Below are 26,120 nucleotides of genomic sequence, written 5' to 3' on the forward strand. Positions count from 1 at the left end.
TTAAGATAAGAAAATGCAGGTTAGTTGTTAATTGCCTATAATAATCGAACTTGTCATCACATTAGGCATATTTTCAGCATTGAAACAAAGGCATATTTTAACAAACAGGTTATCTTCAAATACCTCAGAGGTCCACAGAATATCATTTAAGATGTTTTAATGACAGATTCTTTTTCTTATGAAATGAGACATGTGTGCCTCCAGTCAGCACCAATCTATTTCAGAGAAAATGATGGGCATATCAATAGAATTTGCTTTCTTTGTGGAAAAAGTAAACCACTAGGCAAGAAAGTGCCCTTTCCTTGATGGCTGACAGTATGCTGTCGTAATGGGGCAAGCAAGACACAAAGAAAAAGTGACTGCCAACCCTTGCCCAGACAAGGTGAGACAGAACTTTAAAAACTCTGCTTCATAGAAAAGTCTGTCAGATATTCTAGGCCTGTAGGCTGAAGATGGATGCCCCAATGTTGCAGAGAAATTCTGGATGACTGTCCAGGCAACCAACTGTTTCTATCATTTCTCACATTTCTTGGAAGTCACTTGCTCATGCTTCCTGCTTACACAGTTAGTATTATTTCCTTCATGGGTCTCTGAGGGAGCTGAAGACTAGGGAGTTAGAGTTTTCCTTGTTTACTGATGCAGAAAGTAAGTTATGATAGAAAGTAAAGTAGGTACAAGACCTTGAACTTACCAAGACAGGATAGATACGGAGTATTTTGTCTGAATTTGACAAATGAAAGTGGTTTAGACATTATTGACATATTTATTGCCTGTATATATTGTGTATAGTTATTGTACTTATTGTATATAGTTTTTCTTATATTAGTTATAACCTTTTTTTTTTTTTTGGTTTTTCGAGACAGGGTTTCTCTGTGGTTTTGGAGCCTGTCCTGGAACTAGCTCTTGTAGACCAGGCTGGTCTCGAACTCACAGAGATCCGCCTGCCTCTGCCTCCTGAGTGCTGGGATTAAAGGTGTGCACCACCACCACCCGGCTAAACCTTTTTTATTTAAGATAAGAAAAAATTCATTTGTATTTTAGTAAATAAAGCTTTCCTGAAGACCAGAACGCAAAACAGCCACACTAGTCATCCATACAGGCCAGGCAGTACTGGCACACACTTTTAATCTTAGCAATCACACTAATTAGTCATAAAGACTGGGTGAAGTGGTACATCCCTTCAATCCCAGCACCAGAGAAAAATAAAAGGTGGAATGAGACAGGAACTCGCTCTCTTTCAGTCTGAAGATTTCAAAGAGGTAAGAGCTCTCTAGTGGCTTTACCTCTTTTGCTTTTTAGATCTTCAGGTTGAAGCCTAGTATCTGTTTGTGGGTTTTTATTAATTGTGCTACAGGATGGTGCACAATACAACTGGGAATCTACATTCATATCTAAGAAAGATATATGGAAGGAGGCATCCTTTCAAAGGGCTTTCAGTAAATTTCCTGAAAGGTAGAACTAGGACCTACCTGTCTGATGAAGGACTGCTTCCCATTTAAAGGTCCTGTCCCCTCTTAATCCTAAAACTATATTCTATAGAAGTTATCAAGATATACAACAGTTAAAGAAAACATTATCTATCTAGCTATCTATCAATCTATCTATAGAGAGATAGATTTACTATAACCAAACACATGCAGGCAAACATGATATAAAACTTGGAATTCCCCTCTGTAAGCTGTGAATATGTTTTATTACCAATGGATAATAAAGAAGCTGCTTTGGGCCTATTGCAACACAGACTAGAACTAGGTGGGAATTCCAAGTAGAGATAGAGAAGAAAAGAAGGTGAAGTCAGAAAGATGCCATATAGCTGCTGAAGGAGACAGACACTGGAACTTTACCCAGTAAGCCACAGCCTCGTGGAGATACACAGAATAATAGAAATAGATTAATTTAAGATGTAAAAGTTAGTTCATAAGAAGCCTAAGCTATTGGTCAAGCAGTGCTGTAATTAATATAGTTTCTGTGTAATGAACAAACCGGGAATGAACAAGCAGTCTCCGTTTACATACTTTGGTTTTTTTCTCATCATTTTTGAATAGTTAAAGATAACAAATCATTTACAAGAATCCTATAAAGGCAATTAGATTATCCTACATTTTATGGAAATATCAAATACATATCCTCACATAAACTCTTCTTATAATATGGCATTACAGGCTGGGCGGTGATGGCACACACCTTTAATCCCAGCACCCTGGAGGCAAAGGCAGGCAGATCTCTGTGAGTTCAAAGTCAGTGTGGTCTACAAGAACAAGTTCCAGGGCAGGCTCTAAAGCTACAGAGAAACCCTGTCTCAAAAAGCCAAAAAGAAAAAAAATATGACATGATAGTTTCAGAGTTGTACAACAGGGCAAAAAAAATCCCTCTCTCACCTAGCTTTCTTCATACTTTTTACCTAAAAGAGCTTGGACCGCATACACAGACAAGAGCTGAAGTGCAAAGAGGCCTCACCTGCTAATTCAAGAAAGGAGATCATGCACCCTGTGTTGATTTCGAATGGTGTATCTTATATGTTTGTATAATTTAAAATACTTAGTAAACCACATTAAAACTAACCATAAACCCTGAGAGAACAGCCGAACAGTGAGTGGCAAGAGCCAAATTTGTTCCCATAACTTTAAGCCCCTCTCACTGCAGCCTGTGTAAGTGCACTGCAACCCGAGAGCCAACCTAATCACTCCCATTTACTGCTTATTAAAGAGGCAAAAACATAGGCTTAGAATGGCCTTCAGCAATATTCCCAGCAACAAGATTTGCTTCCATTAGATAGAACTTGTAATACCTTTCGGTATTCTTCCAATTCTCTCTCATTGAAATAGAACTGCAAGGAAAAATAAACTGGAAAAAAAGTGGTGGAACTAGAGTAGAAAGCATCAAATGATGGTAGCTAACTATATTCCCAGTGAGACACATCCAATCTTGTGACATTTGTTGGGTACCTGCTCTATATTGGATACATTAAAAAGTCTAAGATACATTTTCTCAAAGAATTTCTATAACTCTGGTAATTACTAGGGGGAGAAAGATAATATATTGTTTCCAGCAGTGAAAAAAAAAAAACACCTGCTGAAGTATATATAAAGTTAAAAGGAAGGGGTTAGGAAAGACTTTATAGGGAAAATGGGCCTTGAATTATATTTTTAAAAAAGCAAAAGTTGGTAAAGGAGACAAGAAGTGACCTTAAGGAGATAAACAGCCCCACACCACACAAGCAAAGTATTCTTGCAAGCAGTTCACAGATACACTCTGAAGTCACTTTCGGAAGGGATTGTGAGAGACCCATATAGGACATCTGGGTGTTACACTGGAAGAGTGACAATGATTCCAATTCTTTCAAGGTCTCACCCATATCACCACACACACCAGCTGTCCTCAACTGTCATTTACTGTACAACAGATCAGGTTTCTAAGACCCCCCTCTAGAAATCTGCTAGGGAACCTTAATTCCACATCATCATACAAGTTCCAAACATCTTAAATGTTTAGTGAAAAGCAATTTGTTTGCCATATAAAAAGGGAATGGTCTCTGCACCCACAGGAACTAGAAAACTCTATTTGAACTCCATTTCCACATGCATTGTTTACACTATCTTAGGCAATGATATATCTGTCTTTACAAAGTCTGTTGTGTCAATGACGACTTACTTTGTAGACAGTAATGGGCTAAATGTCGGAGGCTGCAACCTGGCAGAGCTGAAAATGTAGATATTTTCCCTTCTCACTCAAATAATGTATGAGTAAAAGAAAACCTGAAATGAGAGGGACTATAAAAATCTGTAACTTTTTAAAAATGTAAATGTGTAAATATCTGAATTCCAAGAATAAAGAAATATAAGCCAGATATAATGGTACATTCCAACAGAAGGAGGTAGATATCTGAAATTGAAGCCAGCCAGGATGACATAGTGAACTATGACATATATAACTTTTAAAGAAAAATAAGAAAACGTGCCACCAATAGTTTACCTTTTTGTACTTCATGTAGAGATTTTCTATAATTACAGTTTGAGGGACCTCATACATTTGTAATCTGTTTATAAAAGCTTGCTCTGCTTTTTTTGACATCATATTAGAAGTATTTCCAAGGATATAATGCAAAAGCCATAAAAGAAGATTCACAAGTATATACTATTTAGATTAATAGTGTTATAATTCATGAACCTATGGTGTGGGACAATGGGCTGTATTCTGTCAATTATATTTTAATAAAATGCTGATTGGCCAGTAGACAGGCAGGAAGTAGAGGCAGGACAACCAGGTAGGAAGTAGAGGCAGGAAAACAAGAACAGGAGAATTCTGGGAAGAAGAAAGTTTGGTCTGCAGTCCTGACCTGGCCACAGAGCAAGCAAGATGTAACTGCCTCACCGAAAAAGGTATCAAGCCACATGGCTAACACAAACAAGAATAATGGGCTCATATAAGTTATAAGAGTTAATAAGAAGCCTGAGCTAATGGGCCAATCAGTTTATAGTTAATGTAGACCTCTGTGTGATTTCTTTGGGACTTAATGACTGACTGCAGGAACCGGGCAGGACAGAAAACTCAGTAAACAGACCTGTGTGCCTATTACTACACAGTTAAGGTTTTTAATTACATTACTTTTATCATTAATGTTGACCCCAGTGTCCTGTTCTCAAATACCACCCAGAGCCTTGGCACATCAGCACCTTGAGGAGCATCCCAGTGTTCAGTCAGCAGAGATATTAAAGTGGCTGAGGTTATCTCACCTACTGGGCCTTCTCAATGAAGCTGCTTGTCTGACACAAAGTTACAGCTACAGGGATCTACTCCTTCAAACTCCATGCTCTGCTAATTTTCTGCCATATCTCATGACCAAAGTCAGGATTAATCCAATTCTTTTAAATGAACTATAAGAAAAGGTATGATTTAAAAGTTGGTATCATTAAAGAGGCCAAAGACTACTAGCTGTACACTACCAGAAACAGCACAAACTACTGCTAGTAACAGGAATTTTCTTGGGAAAAAACTGCAAGTAATTGCCCAACACACATAAGCCTCTGTAAAGAAACACAAACCCTCTAAGGAACATAGTGATTAAACTTGGAAGCCTAGCAGCACACGGACAGGGAGCTAATCTGCTGCTTGATGGACTCTAGGTAGTTAAAGTGCAGAAACAGGAAACATAAACCAATTTCTTGATAGGCAGAGATATCATTAGCAAATCTGTTATTTATCCCCATTAAAGAAAAGAAAATTTGTTGGACATTGGGTCTACCCATGTAATTAATATGAAGAAAAATATTATTATATCCTAAAGGCTGTGCCTGTTTGTCTCATGAGTATCCTGGAACTTTCCATATTTTGTTCACAGAGGGTCACAGGAAGTGGGTCCACTTAGATAATCATTATTGCCAGATGAGAGACTTTCACATAATTTGTTAGATAAGGAGTTACAGCAGTTAGAAATAAGTAACTCACTAACAAGTAACACACACATATGCACGCATGCACACGCGCGCGCGCACACCCACACACACACAGAAAATCTCCACTGACTGAGTTCCTATGTTATAGTGACATTACTATAATTTATTTTCCCTGTTGGAAAATGTTTGGGCCATAATGACCAAAACTTTATGTACTAATATTAAATAGAAATCCAGGGAATCCCACAGAGAAAAGTCATTTAAATTATGGCTCTGTTCAACATAGTTTAGTGTGCCTCAGATATAGTTGTGAGTTGGTAAAGAGGTGTGAAAAGGTCTTTTCGTGCAAGACTTGGTATCTAGTGACAAAATAATGCACTTTGAGTTAAACAATGGCCTAAAAGTTCAATAAACTAATTGAAGCATGGTGAGAAGCTCTGGGAACTGATGCTGGTTCAAGGCTCACTGCATCACGCAGCGCATGGCCAGGAGCACAGGAGAGAAGTGCTTTTCAGATGCAGGGAAATGAGTGTAAAAAGCACTGATACAGCATAGCCAGCCCTAACCTTCTACACAGACCTTTGACTCTGTGCTTCCTCCTTATGGTCCTGTAAGATCTACTCACATGATTGTCACTCAAAGACAGAGAAACCACAGAGACAAAATACTATTCTTCATTTTCTCCAAATAAATAAAATAAAATCCAGTTGAAAAATAGTTCTTTGATAAAATATTGCTTTAAATATACATAAAATTATAGACTTAGAAATTCTAGAGACGAATATAATTCTAAGTATCACCTACCCACTCACTCCACTAGGATTAAAAAGAGATCAAATGCTTCAAAGAGGAAAAATAAAATAAAAATAAAAACCAGGAAGAAAACCAAAGGAAAACACAAAAGTTACACATGGAAAAGTATAATTAAACCTGGAAGTATAAATTCTATACATTTACTATACAGAACGTGATTAATATGCAAAGATGCACACTAAAATTCAGCTCAAACTATATAGAATATTTATAATATTTTCTAATTTCTTTTTTTCGTTAAAGATTTTAATTTATTTATTATGTACACAACATTCTGCCTCCATATGTGCCTGCAGGCCAGAAGAGGGCGCCAAATCTCATTACAGATGTTGTGAGCCACCATGTGGTTGCTGGTATTTTCTAATTTCTGAGTATGATGGTTGAAAAGCTCTCTATCAGCTGTAAATTTTATTGTATGACAGGCTCTATTAAAAGCACACATTGCAATTGCTATTTATGATGAGCATGTATTCCATTTCACTCTCTTTTAAGCAGCAAGCAAGGAAGCTATCAGTCTTTCATCTGATGACTCCAAGCATTGGGGTCAACTTTAGAGCACTGACATATTTTCAGACTACACAAAATGCACCAGTATCTTGTTTCCCAAACATTTTCCTAGGAGAAACTCAAATATTTATTCAGAGTAGAATTCACTGTCATATAGAAAGCAAGAACTTACTTACATCTTCAACCAAATTGGCCAAGAGTAGTACCAATTTTATTGAAGGCCTTTTTTTTTAATTGAGATAGCACTTCTTTCACAGATCCTGAAATACTTACAGATTTTTGCATTCTACTCCTTTAATGTCAGTCTATTCTAGTTTGAAAGAATATTCCTTATTTTGTTCTATAGCATTTCATATCTAATAGGTAAAGACCACGATTATATTTTCAATAGTGTCTAATTTCACTTTACTGTCAATTTTAGAATTATTTAACTGACATATTTCCTTATGAAATTTGCCTGGTGCTTGTGATAATTTGATGAGACTTGGAAAACTCTGCACCACAAAGTATCCCCAAGTACACTTGTATGTAACTCTATGATTTCTACTAATTACTTATTAAGGATACACAAAGAAAATTCTACTCTTTTCAATTTATTTAGATATGTTATAGCAGTAAAAATATCCTGAGGCACACATCTGGCTACTACAATTATAATTTTTTCTTAGAAAATCTTATCTATTTAAGGAAACTTTTAAAACATTGGTGATAAGAATTTTTAACCTTCTGATGACACTAATGTAAATTCATGTGTTTAGTATAACCTTGTTAAATTTATAATACCTGTTGAAGTTCCAATTATTAAAGAATTAGTCTACTTATATTTTAGTGAATTTTGTTTTTATGTCAAGAATAAACATTGGATATTATACAACGTCCTTGTAACTTTATAAGTTATAACTATATACCAAGATACTTTCTCTCATTTACATATTACCTGGGAAAGTCAAATATTAAAAGACTTTTAGTATCTAGAACCATTCTTGTATTTCTATAATAAATCCTAGATAATAGTTTTTATATTACTGTCTCACAACATCTAGAATAGACATTCAATTTTAATTTATTTTTACCCATAATTGTAAGCTTATTTTGTATTTTTTAAAGATTTGCTGATTTTTATTATATGTATGGCCTATATGTATATAACTGTACTGTGCATGTGCCTGGTACCCAGGGGCAAGAAGCTGGCACAGATGGTTGTAAACCACCATGTATGTACTGGCAACCAAACCCAGGTCCTCTGCAAGAGCAGCAAGCACTCTTGATAACTGAGCTGTTTTCTCCAGCTCCAGTGAATTTTTAAAATATTTTGTGTTAGATTTGTCCTTTTTTGTTATTACGGTGAAGTGAGATAAAATAGTACAATTTTCTGTAAGCCAATTTTCCTAAGCACAACTAGAAGTAAAAAAAAAATCAGACAATTCTTTTCTTTTCTTTTTTGAGGTTGTATCCCAGTAACATTTTATTTGCAAAACCAGAGGATGATGCATTTGTAAGCAAATGGGTCTAAGAAAATGAAATCTTTAATTCAATTCTGAGGTTTTTTACTTTATTTTTCTCAGTGATCTCCAAACAACATTGTATTATAAGTAAGACATTGGGATCAGTTGAGTAACTAGTTACTCAAACCCAAGAGATGCCCTATCATACAACAAAAGTATATGCTCAACTATGTTCATAGCAGCATTGTTTGTAATAGCCAGAACCTGGAAACAACCTAGATGCCCTTCAATGGAAGAATGGATGAAGAAAGTATGGAATATATACATATTAGAGTACTACTCAGCAGTAAAAAAAATGACTTCTTAAATTTTGCATACAAATGGACAGAAATAGAAAACACTATCCTGAGTGAGGTAAGCCAGACCCAAAAAGAGGAACATGGGATGTACTCACTCATAATTGGTTTCTAGCCATAAATAAAGGACATTGAGCCTATAATTCATGATCCTAGAGAAGTTAAATAAGAAGGTGAACCCAAAGAAAAACAATTCTTTTCTTTAAAGACATCACAATTCATACTCCACGGTATTGGGGCACGCTTTTAATTCCAGTAATTGGGATACTTGGCAGTAGTGGGGCACTCCCTTAATCCCAGATATCGGGAGGCAGAGGCAAGCAGATCTCCATGAGTTCAAGGCCAGCCTGGTCTACAGAGCTCATTCCAGGACAGCCAGGTCTAGTGCTATGAGCATGGAGTACTAAAAAGAATAAAACTACAGAAAAGGCAAACCATTTTTAATGTGATCTGAGGATCATCAGCTGTCCTTAGCAGCACTGGCCAAACTCCAGCACAGGCAATAAACAAAAAAACAGAATTAGGTCCCAGGGTCCAAGGAAGAGAATAGTTATTACAGATTTAAAACAATTTTTCTTACTTTCAAAGGACTAGGGTGCTAAAATTAGAGATCTGAGAACCAAATTTTCCATTACGACATTTGCTGAATTCTAAACCTTAACGACTCAGGAAAATAAAGGTTTATGCCAAAACCTCTGAAAGGTAGAGTGAGATTATCCAAAGTTTTACAGTAACTCAGACATAGGGACTCAGCTGAAGACAAATATATAAGAATATCAGGTGGGCTGTTTTTAAATATATTCCTGTTGCAGTAACAAAACATGGCAGACCAGGCAGTTTATAAACAACAAAAATATTGACAGCTCATAAACAACAAAACTTTATTTCTCCCATACTGGAACCTGGGAAGTTTAAGGTTCAGATGATAACATACTTCATGTCTGGTAAGGGTAAGCCTGCTATTCCAGGGGTAACTAGGTCCAACATATAAATTTGAGGTGTACACAAACACTCAAAGAGTATAGGAAAAGCTAAAAGGCAAGTGAGTGGTACACAGACACCAACACCTTACAAATTGATTTTTTGGTTTTCATTTGTTTTTTAAAAAAAATATTTTTAATTGTGCATCAAACGACTTCTAACACTCTTTCTAAATATCTACCTGAAGAAGGCAATGTCTAAGAGCAAACAAAAAATACTAGGAGGAATCATGAACCTATCACTAAAAAAATCAAACCCATCAATATGTACATAAATAATAAGCTAATAAATGCAACTTTAAATGATTGTGACCAGAAAACAACTACAAACCAGATAAAGAGATAAGAGGTTCAACAAAGAGTTTCAAATCATAAAAAAAAAATCAAAGGATGTCCTAAAATTAAAAGAAACAGACTTTAAATGTTAACTAGCAAGTTTCTTTGATATTCTGTACAAGGTATTTGCCATGTCCTATACTAATGACTTTGTACTTAGTTGGAAGACCTGACATCATAGACAAAATGCAAAAGTCTTTAAAAACAAAGTATATAGGAGGCCTGAAAACTACTTTACGAATTTATGTATCTACTAGGAGTTCGTAGATATTAAAGAGGCCCCTGGCAGCTTAAATGAGAAGTAAAGACCTTTCTCAAAGCTAGTTTAAAGGAACTAGAAGGGATGGTCACTTACAGGAAGGTGTGTGAACACAGCAAATGTGCTCCGGAGGAAGGCAATGAGGTCAACTAGGTAATCACTAGCTTTGCTTTCTAACTCTCCAGCCATCCAGTCGTAGTCAGCCAGCTGCAGAAACTGGTCAATCTTCTGATTTAAATTTGTATATATCTCTTCTTCAGCCGCATGTCTAGCATCCTGGGAAATAATATTTAAATGTAAACACATTCAGATGCCCAGGATAAAAAAGGCAAACATGTATGTGATGTAACCACCATATGTCTATACCCACCTAGTAACAGAGCTTGGAGTGTCGAATCATATCAGCTTCCAGCAACAACCCAAAGGAACCTTTTCTAATCAGATTTTACATGTACCCACTGTCTCCCTCCCTCTTTCTGAGGGAAGGGTTAAGTGATCTATAAGAAAAGTTATCGTTTTCTTCACTAAATAAGGAAAATGTATTTACAAACATCCCCTGGAATCTATTTCCTTTTATTTTCTCATTTATGTCAAAAGGTAAATTTACTCTCAGAAACAGGTTCCATTTTGACTCTTTGTGTGACTCCAAAAAAATGCTCCTTTATTTCCAAATTTCCTGCATCCCCTGGTTCCTTCAGCTGCTTGTAAATATATTTATGCTATAAATGTATGCTATAAATATACCTATACATTACTTTCACTGGTTACTGTCAGAACTCTGAGCTTTCTTTATCATAAGGCTCTTTCAAGGACTGATACACATATTCCATAAGATCCTGTTCTATACAGCAGAGTCCTAAAAAGGATGCTGAAACAGCATCCAAGAGCTCCTAGATCACATAACTTTGTGTTACCCTGTATTCATGTCATACACTACCTTATTAAATTCTCTAATAAGTATTTTGAACTTATTTTTCTAGGAAAGGTATTATCAGGATAAATGAATATGCAATATAAACAGAAAAGTAAGGATTATAATATGAAAAATGCATGAGCAACTTGTTACCACATCTGATATTCATCTTCCAGTCTGAGCTTGCTTGATTTCTAGTAAAGCTCTACCTAACACCTCCCATGACCTTCACTGTATGGCTCATCCATGGATTGTATTCACTCTAGTCTCAAATCTTCTCAATTTCTCTGAGTGATTCAATTATTTTCTATGGTTTCCAATTCTATCTTCAACACAGATCTACTCCAAATGCATCCCACCTCATGGCCCATGTATCTGATTGCTTCATGGTCACCTTGGACCTCCAGAAATAATGCAGCATAGGACTGAGGTCCGGACTCGGGATTTTCCATACGCTTATTCTTTTTAGACCAAGGCAAAAATCTAAAAGGAATAACTGGAATCTTTCTTTCATAGTCAGAAACAGTTCTGCAACCTCTAATTGCTAAATCTGTCTTTAACTTATTCTTCTCTATATTTTATCTTTCTTAAATTTTGCATGATTTTGACATTATACAGCTAAAGACAGTATTTATTTACATGATGCTTTAAAATTTATTAACTGACAAAATCATAGATATTTGCCATGTTCAACAAGGTATTTTGAATGTACAGATATTGTAAATGACATAATGTATACAATAACATAATGAGATAATTAGCATATACAAATCAAGCTCAGAATGGCATGCATTACCTCAAATATTTGTTATTTTTGTGGAGAAAAAATTTTAAAAAGAGTCTATCAGAAATTTTCAAGATACAATACACTTATTAATTTTAATTATCTGCTGAAGAATGAGCTCTTGAACTGCTTCAAAAATGTTGGGTTCTTTGACCAAAAGGGCCTAACCACTATCAATGTCTTCGGTGACCATGCTCTGCTCTACTTATGTGAGTTCAATTTTTTAGATTCAATATGGAAGTAAGATCATCAATATTTGTCTTACTATGGTTATTTCACTTAACATAATGTCTCCTAGGATTATTCAAGATGCTAAAAATGACCAAAAATTCTTTATTTCATAAGCCAATATACAGGATTCACTTGTGTTTCTATACCACATTTCCCTTTCCATGTATCCACTGACTGATGGTAGGCCGACTCCCTATCTTGATTATCATGACCAGCACTGCAAGAACATGTAACAGGATTACCATATAATAAAAAATTGTTACTTTTAATTTTTTAAGATCTTCCTAAGTAGTTAAACTTTACCTCTGTACTGTGAAAAAAAAAATGCCAAATTCAGGGTCATTTACATTTCTTCTTAAGTTATCTGCAAAGGGTTGTAGTATTGTATATTTTATTTAGAGTTTATGTTTTCAGTTAATGTTAGATAGATGTAAGGTGTGCATCTGGAATTCTTGTAGGTTTCGCTGTTTTCACAGATGCCCAGCATCTTTGGTTGAAAAGTAAAATTCCACTCCATTATCTATTACAGCCTTTACTCTTTCTAAAAGATGAGTTGAAAACCAATGCATATGCCTAGTTTTTAGGGAGGGTAGTTCACTTTATTCATCTATTGGACCATTTTCTTGCCAATGTTATACCATCTCATTTCTGTATCTTCATTTATAGCAAGACATGAACTCAAGTACTCAATCCTCTAACTGTACTTTTTAAAACTGTTGGCCATTCTGTGTGTTTTACCTTTCCAAATTTACTTTAAAGATCCACAAAAAAATTTGCTGAAATGTTGAAAGAGGATGTCGTAAACAGGTACGTGGTCAGGAAAAACCAAGACTGATAACAATGTCCTCCCACTCATAAACATGAAAAATAGTTAGATCTTTGGTTTCTTTCATCAGAGTTTTTAAATTTTCATCATATAGGAATTGCATTTGCCAGAATAAGTAATTTGTTTTACTTCTGGTTAATAAATATAATATTAAAAATATTAATAAAAGTAATATAGAATTTGTAGCTGTTGTTTTGTCAAACTTCAAACTCTAGTTGGTTACTACTAATAGGAAGGAAAGACTGACTTTTATGCTAACATGTAACCCGAACCTTAATATAACCAGTTCTTTTCATTAGTCCATTACTTCATTAGGATTTTCTACAGTCACTCCTATTATTTACAAACAAAGAGTTTTATTTCTTTCTTCCCTCTCCACACAGCTTTCCTTGTCATGTGTTGTTAGATGCTGCAGAGGATTGGTAAAAGAGGGCAACTCTGTTTCCTTGTTCATGTTCTTAGCAGGAAAACATCTGGCCTCTCATCATTAAATATGACACTATCTGTGCAGGATTTATGGGTATTTTTTTAAGGCAGAGGAAGTGTCCCAACCCCAGTCTTGATTCCTGTTTGTTGAGAATTTAGCATAAATAAGTATTTTTCTTCACCTACTGATATACACTGTAACATGAATGGGGGTCTGCTTGTTGTTGGGTTTCTGTCCCGCCCTTTACCCCACAACTGTTTAGCCCCAAAGAAAATCACACATAGGTCTCCATAAATTTTAAGCTGATTGGCCCATTAGCTCTAGCCTCTCTCTCACTGGCTAACTCTTACATCTTGATTAACCCTTTTTTTTTTTTTTTTGATCTATGTTAGTCATGTGGCTCTGTACCTTTTTTCAGTGGGGCAGCTCACATCCTGCTGCTTCGGTGGTCTGGGCAGGAGTGGGAGGAATCAACTTCCTCCTTCCCAGAATTCTCCTGTTCTCATTACATCATTTCTACTTCCTGTCTGATTTTCCCACCTATATTTCCTGTCTGGCCAACCAGCATTTATTTATAACATGATTGACAGAATACAGACAATTCTCCCACAATACAGCTTTTTTTTTTTTTTAAGTTGGCTTGACATGATGACTTCCATTGACTAATGGCTGAATGCTGATGCACATTTGCAGACCTAAAATGAGTGGCACTTGGCTACAATGCACTTCTACTTTATAAGGAATTTTGTTCATGTTTGTGACCCTCATGAAACTTTCCTATCTTATGTGTGAGTTTGATATTAGGGTAAGCAGACCTCATAAAATGATGCTGGTAGGATTCTATGCTACAATTTTCTAGAAATACATTATAGAAAATGGGTATAGTATCATCCTTAATTTTTTACAGAATTCACCAGTGAACTTAGGACTATCAGGAAAATGTAGACCCTTTAGTAGTTGGGGATTACTGGGAAGAAATGAGGTCACTAGGTGCATAAAGAGGGTATGAGGACTCTGACTCCCTCCTGCATCATTTTTTTTTTCTTTCTGGCCATGTTGTGGAGCAGGCAGTTTCTTCCCCACAAATTCTTATCCTATGTATATGTATTGAGCCGTACATATACACATATCTAAACATTTATATGTGCAACAACAATGACTAAAAAAGAGAAGGCCATTAATGGGGGGGTGCACATGAAGAGATAAAAAGGAGGAAAGAGAAGGGGAAATAATATAATAATTACATTTAAAATTGGAAAATAATGCTTCCTTTCTCAGTGAATTATTACTATCATTCAACGCTTCACTCAATTCAAAAACCTTGGAATTATCTAAGAATTTTTACTAAAAAATTTACTAAAAAAAGTTACAAAAAACTTGCCATTTCTGTCTTCAAAACATTCTCCACTTCTAGCTCTACCACTCCACCTGAGCACTACTGTTTATCTGCACTATTTCAATGACATACAACTTGAACCATCTTCCACACTTAATTTACAATGACATGACAACCATTATTACATTAAAAGAGAAATCAGATCACCATACCATAGTCCCAATGTAGAAACTTCACATCTAACTTCAGAACAAAAACTACAGTATTTATTATGTCCTGAAGGGCTAGAAAGCAAATAGCCTGTTACCACAGGGACTCTTCATACTTCCATCAGTGATTGCTGGTAAATAGACCACTTACCATCCCCGAATAGGCTAGAATCCACTGCCTTACTATTCCCTTTAATGAAAATGCACATCTATTGAAATCTAAATGATTCTGGATTTGAACATGATGTCGGGTCATCACCACCATCCCAGCCCCTAGTTCATGCCATTAGCTAAATCTACTTATCAGCTATCAGTTCATTAGAATGTAAGTTCCATAAAATAAAGCAACATTTACATTGTTCAGGCCAGTAAGACTACCAGAAGCACACCAGATGCTTTATTAAACCTGTTGGATAGACAACAGACTGAAGGTATCAAATGTATTTATTCTAGTACTCTCTACAGCTCTTTCCAAAAGATAACAATGTCTATGTTCCCTGTGCCTCAAAGAAGCTCTAAGTCAACAGACTTTTTCTCTCCTACAAAATTCTCTCCTATCAGATTGTCACACAATAAGTATATAAACAGGACTTATGATAAAGCTAATTAGGAAATAGCTTTGGTCTCTGTTTTAAAACAGACAGGAGAACCTTCTGAGTGGGAAAAGTCAAGTATGCCAGCTGGATTATGTCACTCATGGCAGAAGAAACAAGAGGGAGCTCTGTCAGAAAACACCTTGCAGACCTTCTGAGTGTGTCTGCCTCTTTTCCAGCATAAAGATTTCCATCTGCAAGGGAAAGGTTTCAGGAAACAGTAGCTTAGGCAAACACACAACATGGAGCTTTCCTAGCTGCCATGTTTACATTGAATTCTGGGTTGGCTCATCTGAAACAGCCCTGGTAAAAGTAAGCTTTCAGCATGCTTTGAGCAATCGATGTTTCTCATAAAAGCGCTGCAAGTATGACCTTTAATGTCCCCTGCACTACTCCTCTGCTCAGTGTTTAACTGGTTGCTCAGCCTCCACAACTTCCTACCTGCTCTTCATTCCCCTCAACATTCTAAACACTAGGCATGCTAGGAGTGGGGGCTCACATACGTACTCCCAACATTAAGAAGGTGGACTAAACAGTGAGTTCTAGGATAACCTGGGCTAGCATGTAAAACTCTATCTCAAAAACAAATGAAAACTTCCTTTCTAAAATCCAAAATAACACAGTATCAAGAATCCTTTAGCCAGATTTCAAAACATAATTTGAAAAGTCATTGAAATTTTACAAATGAGACAGCCTGAGAAGAGCATGAGTAGAGCCAGCATATTCTCCACCTGGAAGACAGTCCACTGAGTCTCATGTGTAACTCAGTAACACCTTATTCTCTGCCTAACATTGAATGATAGTTACTCCTACATTTTCTTTGAAGAAAAGTTTTAGCTTTTATAGTGAAGCACACAGAAACATTTTACAATAAAGTCTCTTTCCATACTATAAGAATGCTACTACTATGTAAGAATCATTTAGGCTCCCACTAATATGCCTGGGTAAAACCTCTGAAGCTCTCAGAGCACTTATCACATTTTTGTGCCATTCTGAGGGCCTCCTTATTATATAAGTCTTCTCTAAAGAGGCATCAATATCAATGTGTGATCAGTGCTCTGTGTCTGTAGTTTTCTCATCTCTGAATTTAATCAATAGCAGATTGAAAATATTCAAGATAAAAAACAGAGCTTGGACTGAACTTGTGCATAGTTATTATAGTGCCATCATTTCCTAAACAATATATGTGACATTACCATTTACATTGTCAAAAATGTTGCAAGTAATATAGAAATGATCTAAATTCTGGGAGGATGTTTTAGAGATTCGCAGTGACGACCAACTGCCCATGGACATCATGGCTGTTGTAATCAGACATTGCTAAGCAATATGAAAGGGACGGCATGAATTTAGGATTATTGGTAATGAATTTATCTTATGTAATCTTACTGGTAATATGAAGAATGCCAGGGTCATCTGGTAAACACTTCACTCAGTTTGGCAGCTATCACAGAGACGGAAGAACTGGGTCATGTTCAACACTGCACATATTTCTAACAATGATGAACAGTTAAATTCTTCCAAAAGTCCCCCTTTCAGAGATTGTAATCACTAAATGGATTAACTCTGATTTCTTCTTTGGCAGCAACTTTTGAGAAATCGTACCCACAAACAGAGAAAGGATAAAAGGATAGAAAAAGGGAAACAACAGGAGACATGGATCATGGTTAAATCTCTTTACTTATTTATCTAATTGTCACCATTTGGGGATTTTTTTTTAATGTTAGACAACATGTTTTAAAACTACAACAATCATGAAACCAAAAAAACTCAAACCATGCTGAGTATAATGCTACCAACCTTTAACCCCAGCTACTCAGGAGGAAAGACAAGCAGATCTCTGTGAGTTCAAAGACAGCCTGGTCTACACAGAAATCTAGCCCAGCCAAAGCTATATAACAGGCCTGGTCTCCACTCAGGTTCATCTTTATATCAAACTCAGTATTTCTAATGTTTAATACTGTAACATTTTTCTGACTAAAATCTATGAAAAGTTTCACATGGCAATGTACAACATTTTATTAAGACTCATAGATTTCTTCTAAGAGAAGGTGTTTATGCTCCAGAAATTCACCTACCATTAATCTTTCTTTTGTTCTACAAAGGTGTCATTTTCTCTGATCTAAGGTCAGTGAAAACTAATGCCGTGGACTTGGAAAATAATTAGAAAATGGCTAACTATTTGGAGTAAGGACTTGTCACTAAAAATTAAGATTTAAAAAGTTAGACATGGAAAGGAGAGAGTTACCAAATACAGAATTTACAATTGATATTGTGTCAGCTATAACCACACTATCTAGATGATGTAGTTGAAATTTTGTGGTTATTTTGGACAGACACACACACAACACCCTGGCATCTAAATTTGTTTTCCAGAAAAAAATAGAGAGCAACCCAAAATCTCCCTTATTGTTAAAACATGTCGTAAATCATCTTGAGGAAATGAAGCCACATATGAAATGGTCCAGACTATGTCCATGGAGTGTGCTCATGACAATTCCCTCTATGCTAACAAACGTGCTCTCACCTTGAAAGTTGTGGTACCATAGAGTTTGGTGGTGTGAACCGTCTCTGGAAGAACATTAGTGATATTGGTGATGAATTCCTCCAAGTATTTACAGGACTTCTCCAAGTGTGTTGTGTTGATGATAATCTGAACAAGCTAGAAAACAAAAGCACATGCAATGCTAACTCACCTGAGACATCAGCAGGGTGCTCCACAGACCACCTTACAGGAAGAGTACTCCAAGAAAACATGCCAACCTCCTGGAGCATCTCCAATTTCCCCATTTAAAGCAACACTTGTCACTATGTAGAAAATATGTTCTTTTTTTTTTTTTTTTTTTTTTTGGTTTTTCGAGACAGGGTTTCTCTGTGGCTTTGGAGCCTGTCCTGGAACTAGCTCTGTAGACCAGGCTGGTCTCGAACTCACAGAGATCCGCCTGCCTCTGCCTCCCAAGTGCTGGGATTAAAGGCGTGCGCCACCATCGCCTGGCGCAAATATGTTCTTTTATTTATTTTTTTAAGGTTAAACTAAGATAAAAGCTGCTAGTCCTAGGCCCTACAAAAGAAATATAATTGCCAAATGAATCAAAGAAATAAACAGCAAGTAAAGCAATAAGCATAACTGAAAAGACAACACAAGTTTCAAAATTAGGCCTAAGGAAAGCACACATGTGAGACTACATTGTGAGAAGCCAACAAACGACCTTAGTTCATAAGAGAAGGGACATGAACACAAAAGGCAGAGAAGACAAAATCTCTGAACTTGACAGTTTTCCCAATCTTCTCAATCTGTTTCCTCAGATAAAATGTATGAATAACTTCTAAGCCAGACAGTCACTCTGAACATTACAGTATTTGCTATTGGGAGTATCTCCCTCTTCTCATACAACAGATCTATGAGGACGCTCATTCTGAACTAGAGATAGGGCATAGTCGTTGAGTACATGTTTGAAATCATGAGGCCCTGGTTCTGTTCCCAGCATTCACACACACACACACACACACACACACACACACACACACACACTTGCAATCACAAGTACTACTAAATAAAAGTCATCTTCATTCCTCTAGAGATGGAGAAGGAAGAGAAATAAGTAAGAATTTCACACTTTTTTGTGTACCATCTTTTCAAAACCTGGAGACACAGGTTAAATGAGCATAATAATAATTCCCATGTTACTACAATATAAATAAAAAGAAAGCAACTTTTTCAATTATGTAAGTTAACTGATCAACTCCAAAAAATCAGTTGCCCTCCTATACACTAAGGATAAGGATGCAGAGAGGGAAATCAGAGAAGCATCACCTTTCATGATAGCCACAAATAGCATAAAATATCTTGGGGTAACTCTAGCCAAGGAAGTGAAAGATCTATTTGACAAGAACTTTAAGTCTTTGAAGAAAGAAATTGAAAGAGGATACCAGAAAACGGAAGGATCTCCCTTGCTCTTGGATTGGGAGGATCAACATAGTAAAAATGGCAATTCTCCCAAAAGCAATCTATAGATTCAATGCAATCCCCATCAAAATTCTTCACAGACCTTGAGTGGAACTAATATTGAATCAGGTCATCTGACTTTTATCAGAAGTGTAGGATGGTAGCCCTGGAGTATGGCTTGTTTGTGAGTATTGATCTGAATGTCTGATCTGAACGCTCCGTGCTTTTAGATGCTCTCTGACAAAGGAGGGCAAGGCAAAGGAAGGAAAGAGAAAGGGAGGAAGACAGGAGTTTCCTACTACTTCTTTGAAACTATTTATATTCCTCATAGTCTATAGGAGGGAAGCTTTCTCTATTTTATTTTACATTTTTTATAAGAATATGTGTGGTAGCAAGGCTGGGACAGATGGGGAATGTCAGTATAGAGGACTAGGTGACTTTGGGCCTTTTAGTCTAATGAAACCTACTATTTTGTATATGCTCTAAAGAGCTCAAGTAGACCCAAGTATGGCAAAAATGGCTCTGGCAGACCTTGCCCTTCCTCCTCTATGCTAACAAACGTGCTCTCACCTTGAAAGTTGTGGTACCATAGAGTTTGGTGGCCTGCCTGGCTAAACTGTTAGGTTATATTGATAAAGTTAGCACCCTAGGTCTATTCCCTTATTTGGCCACTTCCTCCTCTTGAGGTTGACCACCAACATACAACTATCAAAATATTTAAGTCCAGAAATCAAAAGCCCCATTTGGCTGACCTATTTAAGATGCCCAAATCAAAACAAACCAACTCATCCAAACGTGCGCACGGTTTCCCTTTTTCACTTTAAAAATTGTCATTTGCCTCTTCTTCCTCTTCCACCCTCCCTTCTCCCACCACCCCCATGTTTCCAATTTTGTCAAGTGATCTTGTATGTTTCCAATTTCCAGGTGGATCTATATATGTTTTTCTTTGGGTTCACTTTATTACTTAGCTTCTCTAGGATCATGAACTATAAGTTCAATGTCCTTTGCTTATAGCTAGTATCCACATATGAGTTCATATCGTATTCATCTTTTTGGGTCTGTGTTACCTCACTCAGGATAGTGTTTTCTAATTTCATCCATTTGCATGCAAAATTCAAAATGTCGTTTTTTTTTAACCACTGAGTAGTACTCTAATGTGTAAATGTACCACATTTTCTTTATCCATTCTTTGGTTGAGGGGCATCTAGGCTATTTCCAGGTTCTGGTTATTACAAATAATGCTGCTATAAACACAGTTGAACAATTGCTTTTGTAGTAGTATGATTGAGCATTTTTTGAGTATATGCCCACAAATGGTATTGCTGAGTCTGGTGGAGGTAGGTTGATTCTTAATTTTCTGAGAAACCAGAAAGCTGATTTCCAAAGTGGTTGTACAACTTTGCATTCCCACCAGCAATGGATGAGTGTTCTCCTTACTCCACATCCTCTCCAGCATAAGCTATCATTGCTGTTTTTGATCTTAGCCATTCTGACAGGTGTAAGATGGTATCTCAGAATTGTTTTGATTTGCATTTCCCTGATGGCTAAGGTTGTTGAAAGAGGGTAGAAGGAGAGGGGTGAGGAGAACTTGAGGGAATGGGATAGTCGAGATGGAGGAAGGACAGAGATGAGAGCAAGGAAAGAGATATCTTGATTGAAGGAGCCATTATACGGTTAGAAGAAACCTGGCTCTAGATAAATTCCCAGGATCTACAAGGATGACTCCAGCTAGGACCCTAAGAAATAGAGGAGGGGGGGGTCCAATCTTGATTTGCCCTGCGGTCAGATTGGCGAATATCTTAAATATCACTACAGAACCTTCATTCAGGAACTAATGGAAACAGAGGCAGAGACCTGCATCAGAGCACTGGACTGAGTTCCCGAGGTCCAGTTGTAGAGTGGGAGGAATGAGAATATGAGCAAAGAGGTCAAGACCATGATGGGTACACCCACTGAAACAGTCTACCTAAGCTAGTGGGAGCTCACCAACTCCAGTCAGACTGGGAAAGACCAAGCATAGGACTAAACCAGTCCCTCTGAGTGTGGTTGACAGTTGCATGGCTGGGGTAGACTGAGGGGCCACTGACAGTGGCACCAGGATTTATCCCTACTTCATGTACTGGCTTTTTGGGAATCTATTCTCTTTGGGTGGATGCCTTGCTAGGCCTGGATATAGTGGGTAGGGCCTTGGAACTTCCACAGGGTACTGTGCCTTGCCTTCTCTGAGGATTGAATGGGGGTGGGGTGGGAGAGTATGAGAAAGGAGTGGGGGAGTGAAGTGGGAACTTAGATTGGTATGTATAGAAAAAAAGATAGTTTGTTTTAATTTTTTAAAAATAAATATATAAAAAAAAATAAAAAAGAAAGAAAATTATCATTTGCCTATGTGCCAGTCTGTCTCCTCTCTATTCAGAGGAAATCCTTTGTCCCTCTGGGGCAAACAGCCTTCCCTGCATCTTGTTCCTTTCTCTTTTCCCTTGTCCTTTGCCTCCTATTTTGGACTCTTAATCCCTGCCCTTTGTCCCTCTGGGGCGAACAAGTCTCCTTGTGCTGAGAACTTGGTCCTTGGTGTGTCCTGTGGTGGTAGTTCTTTCATGCTTACTTAAAAATTAAAAAGTAAGAGTATAGCATGAATAATAAAAACCCAGAGACAGATATTGGTGTTCAATTAGAAAACCAGAAAAACAAAGCAGTCAAACCACTAGAGAAGTCTTACCTCTACCAAGGCTGGGTGACTGCAAACTAAGCAGCCTAAACCTTTCTCTCCTCTCATTTCATATTACCTCCAGGGATGTGATTAAAGGTGTGAGCCACCATCACTAAGTGTTTCTGAGATGATCTTGTGTAGCCCATGATGGCCTTGAACTCACAGAGATTCATCTGCCTCTGTCTCCCAAATCCTGGGATTTAAGGTGTGTGTCACCATTGTCTGACCTCTAGTGGCTTTAACTTTGCCTCTGGTCTTCAGGCAAGATTTATTTATCAAAATACATAATATACCACTGCATAAGAGGGATCATTGAATGATGTTGTGGAATATAAAACAAACTATGAGTGGATCTATAATCAGAAAGTGCACACTCACCTCCTTTGTAACAGCCATTCCTCGGCCAAAGTACATAGTACATTATTCTCAGGACGTGTATGCTAGCTTCTACCAATAACTCTTTAGTAATGAAAAGAACAAAACCTTCTACTTACTTCTACTGCCTGAAAAACTCAGGCAAGCAGCTACTTCTGAGGCACTAGCAAAGGACAAGAGGTACCAAGATGCAGCTATGAGATTCTCTCATATGAAAAGATGACTGTCACCAAGACTAACTTTTTCTATTACTCCCCAGAAGTCACCAGGCAGTAAAAATCTGTCTGGAAACTCTTGCCAATCATCAAAGTATAATTCAGAGATGGCATTTTGGTTATAAAGCTACTGTCCTGTCTCTTATAAATTATCCCCAAATCCAGCATTACTATGGAAGAAATGCACACCCCTTAAAATGAGCAAAGGTTGGATAGGTGAGCAGGGAAGCACATACCTTAGTTAAGGGAGCCACCTAAGGGTTGGCAAGAGACTTGAACCTGGAGTGGCTACCAGGTGCCAGGGCAATGTCCCCAGTTATTTCCTTGGGCAGCTGAGGATAGGGAACCTGAAATGACCCTATCCTATAGCCATACTGATGAATATCTTGCATAACACCATAGAATCTTCATCTAGCGATGGATGGGGATAGAGACAGAGGCCCACATTGGAGCAATGGACTGAGCTCCCAAGGTCCTAATGAGGAGCAGAAGGAGGGAGAACATGAGCAAGGAAGGCAGGACCACGAGGGGTGCACCCACCCACTGAGACAGTGGGTCTGATCTATTGAGAGCTCACCAAGGCCAGCTGGACTGTGACTGAAAAGGCATGGGATAAAACCGGACTCTCTGAACATGGCGGACAATGAGAGCTGACGAGAGGCCAAGGACAATGGCACTGGGTTTTGATCCTACTTCATGTTCTGGCTTTGTGGGAGCCTAGACAGTTTGGATGTTCACCTTCCTAGACGTGGATGGAGGGGGGAGGACCTTGGACTTTCCACAGGGCAGGGAACCCTGACTGCTCTTGGGGCTGGAGAGGGGGGAGAAGAGGAGTGGGGGGAGGGGGAGAGGGGCGGGAGGAGCGGGAGGGAAATGGGAGGCTGGGAGGAGACGGAAAATTTTTTTTCAATAAAAAAATTAAAAAAAAATGAGCAATTCATTACAGTCTGTTGAATCTGTTTCTCTTTCAAAGGACAAAAATCACACTTAGATCATCTAAATCAAATTACTCTTTTTAAAAGTTTAAATTGTTTGAGTTTCACACAATTATATAATAAATCTTAGGCATTTCACCCCTTCAATCCTCACTATCTCCTTCTGTAACTAGATCCCTCCTACTTCCATGTCTTCTGTCTGTGTGTGACCTGCTGAGTTTAATTAGTTTCTTGCCCAGTTAAGGTAATTTACTGGAGCAAGGACAACTTATTGGTAGCTACATCACTGAAGAAGATGGTACCCCCTCCCCCAAAAACTACTAGGTTTCAAAACAGTCCCCCAGAAAGGAGGAAAGGGATTAAAGGTACAGATAGTGGCAAGGTTGCCTTCATGTAAGCATCAGAAATGGAAAGGAATTAAATTGGAGAATTAGAGATTTCCATTTTAAAATCAGCATTACCTATAAGGAACACATTCTGTCTATCAAAAGAAATTCTAATAATAAGAGGAAACATGTCATGCTACAAAAATTTAAAAAAAAAAACAGTGGCAGTCAAAGAGAAAATTATTCTGTTTTGCAGGATTTTGGCAGTTTAAAAAAAAAGAAAAAGGAGGTGGCTATGCTGGGTACAGTAGTAATTTATCACGACTTTAAAAAGATCTGTCAACACAAGAGATCACTATGGATCGCATCAGCGGGCTGTCAGTCACCCCTTATGTTTCACTGCCAGCCACAGAATAGACTATTAAAACATTCCAGGATTATAACACATGCATGTCATTTTCAGAGGGAACTGTCTGTTAGTAAGGTCTGATGATCTCCAATCCTGAATGACAGCTTCCGAAATGCTTGCAAAGGAGAGGCTTTAGAGGCTAACTTTGCACTGAAGGATGAAATGAAGTGTCCTGAGGTCAGACTATCATCAAAGTCTGAGCACCTTTCACGGTACCATTAAACCCAACTCATATTTCAAACTATCCTTGACATTGTTTCAAGGACATGCAATTACCAACAGACTGCATATTAATTATCTCTCATATAAAGTCCTATGAGAACAGCCAAGCAAAGAAAAAATTATAGTGTAAACAGCAACTAATAAATAAAGGACAGAAGTCACTTTATTAAGAATCCATCAGGAGGCTGAAGCACGAAAATTGAGTTTGAGCTCAGCCTGGGCTGCATAGCCAGGCCCTGTCTCAAAAAACAAACTAACAAACAAAACTTCACACAAGGAAAATGAACAAAATCCCATTAGAAACAAAAAGTTTTTCCATCTGTCCTTGTTGGTATGAAGTAAAGTGAGAGAGCCTCAGCACAGAATGCCCCGTGGGGACCATAGTCAGGGAGCTGCAGCACAGAATGCCCTGTGGGGACCACAGTCAGAGAGCTGCAGCACAGAATGCCCTGTGGGGACCACAGCCAGAGAGCTGCAGCACAGAATGCCCTGTGGGGACCACAGTCAGAGAGTTGCAGCACAGTTTGCCCTGTGGGGACCACAGCCAGAGAGCTGCAGCACAGAATGCCCTGTGGGAATCACTGTACCAGCTCTTCTTCTAAATCTCTAAGGGACCTAAGGCACTATAGCAGGTATTCTATTCTGGACAACTGCAGAAAAGAAATGTGGCCATCACTTAAATAGTGATGTAAATATGTACCTAGCAGGTTTTAGTTCTCAACTATAAATTATTTTATATATCTATTTCTCTTAGATCTGCTTTTATCTTGTTTTCAGAAGCAGAAAATTTATCATCCCAAAACTTCCAGAAATTGAGCCAAAGCAATAAGGTGAGAAGTTGCATACTTTTAATGATTCCCAGCTGCTAAATCCGCAAGAAGACAAAAAACTAAACAGCAATGAAACACTGGTCTCATTCACAAGAATGAATTAACCTAGGACTGTAAGAGACTTTGTCTCATTCTCATCCCAGAAGGGCTCAAAAAGCTTTAGCCACCATTCAATTTATGCATCTTCAGGACCTAAACAATGGAATTACCAAAATAAATGGACTCCTAATTCCAACTTCCAAGGTTTCATTCAAGTTTTTGACTTAAAAGTATCTTAATGTAACTAACATGTGCCCTGTCACTGCTTTTGGGAACGGGGTGAGAGGTATATGGTGTGTGAGAGACATAACAGGTCACAGCTCTGATCATTTGTCTAAATCACAACAAAATAAAAGCATCAGCTGTTGCTTCAGGTCTACTGGGGGCTAATATAATCACAACTCTAAGTCTAGATGTTAGCTATGACCTAAAAGCACACCTCTGGGTCTACTTCCTTACATTATCGTCATTTCTGCCAGTTACTGTATTTTCAGTTAATTTACTGTGAAAATGTGCCCATTGCGAAAGGAAGATAGTCTGAAGGATACACTCATACCTTGCTATAGCTATCAGACTACTGAAATAATGGGACTTAAAACACTAGAACTTCCCCCCAGTAACTATGTGTTTGGGAAGGAAAGGGCTGGTCTCCTTGTCTCCTACAAAGAAACTTCATGTAATCTGACCACTTCAGACTTCTTGCAGGAA

The 26,120-nt window shown here is 37.6% G+C and overlaps 1 protein-coding gene across 3 annotated transcripts in view; it reads right to left on the reverse strand.

Moving 5' to 3' along the window:
* Exoc6b (exocyst complex component 6B) overlaps positions 1–26,120 on the reverse strand; it is a 514,534-nt gene that overhangs the window by 207,951 nt on the left and 280,463 nt on the right. For all 3 annotated transcript variants that reach the window (XM_057789522.1, XM_057789516.1, XM_057789518.1), the window contains 2 exons: positions 17,936–18,070; positions 10,186–10,365 (listed from right to left, as the gene is read on the reverse strand). In XM_057789522.1, the coding sequence (XP_057645505.1) occupies positions 10,186–10,365; positions 17,936–18,070 (315 nt within the window). The remainder of the gene's footprint in view (positions 1–10,185; positions 10,366–17,935; positions 18,071–26,120) is intronic.

This window comes from Chionomys nivalis, chromosome 1, assembly GCF_950005125.1.
Source record: "Chionomys nivalis chromosome 1, mChiNiv1.1, whole genome shotgun sequence".
NCBI classification, from domain to species: domain Eukaryota; kingdom Metazoa; phylum Chordata; class Mammalia; order Rodentia; family Cricetidae; genus Chionomys; species Chionomys nivalis.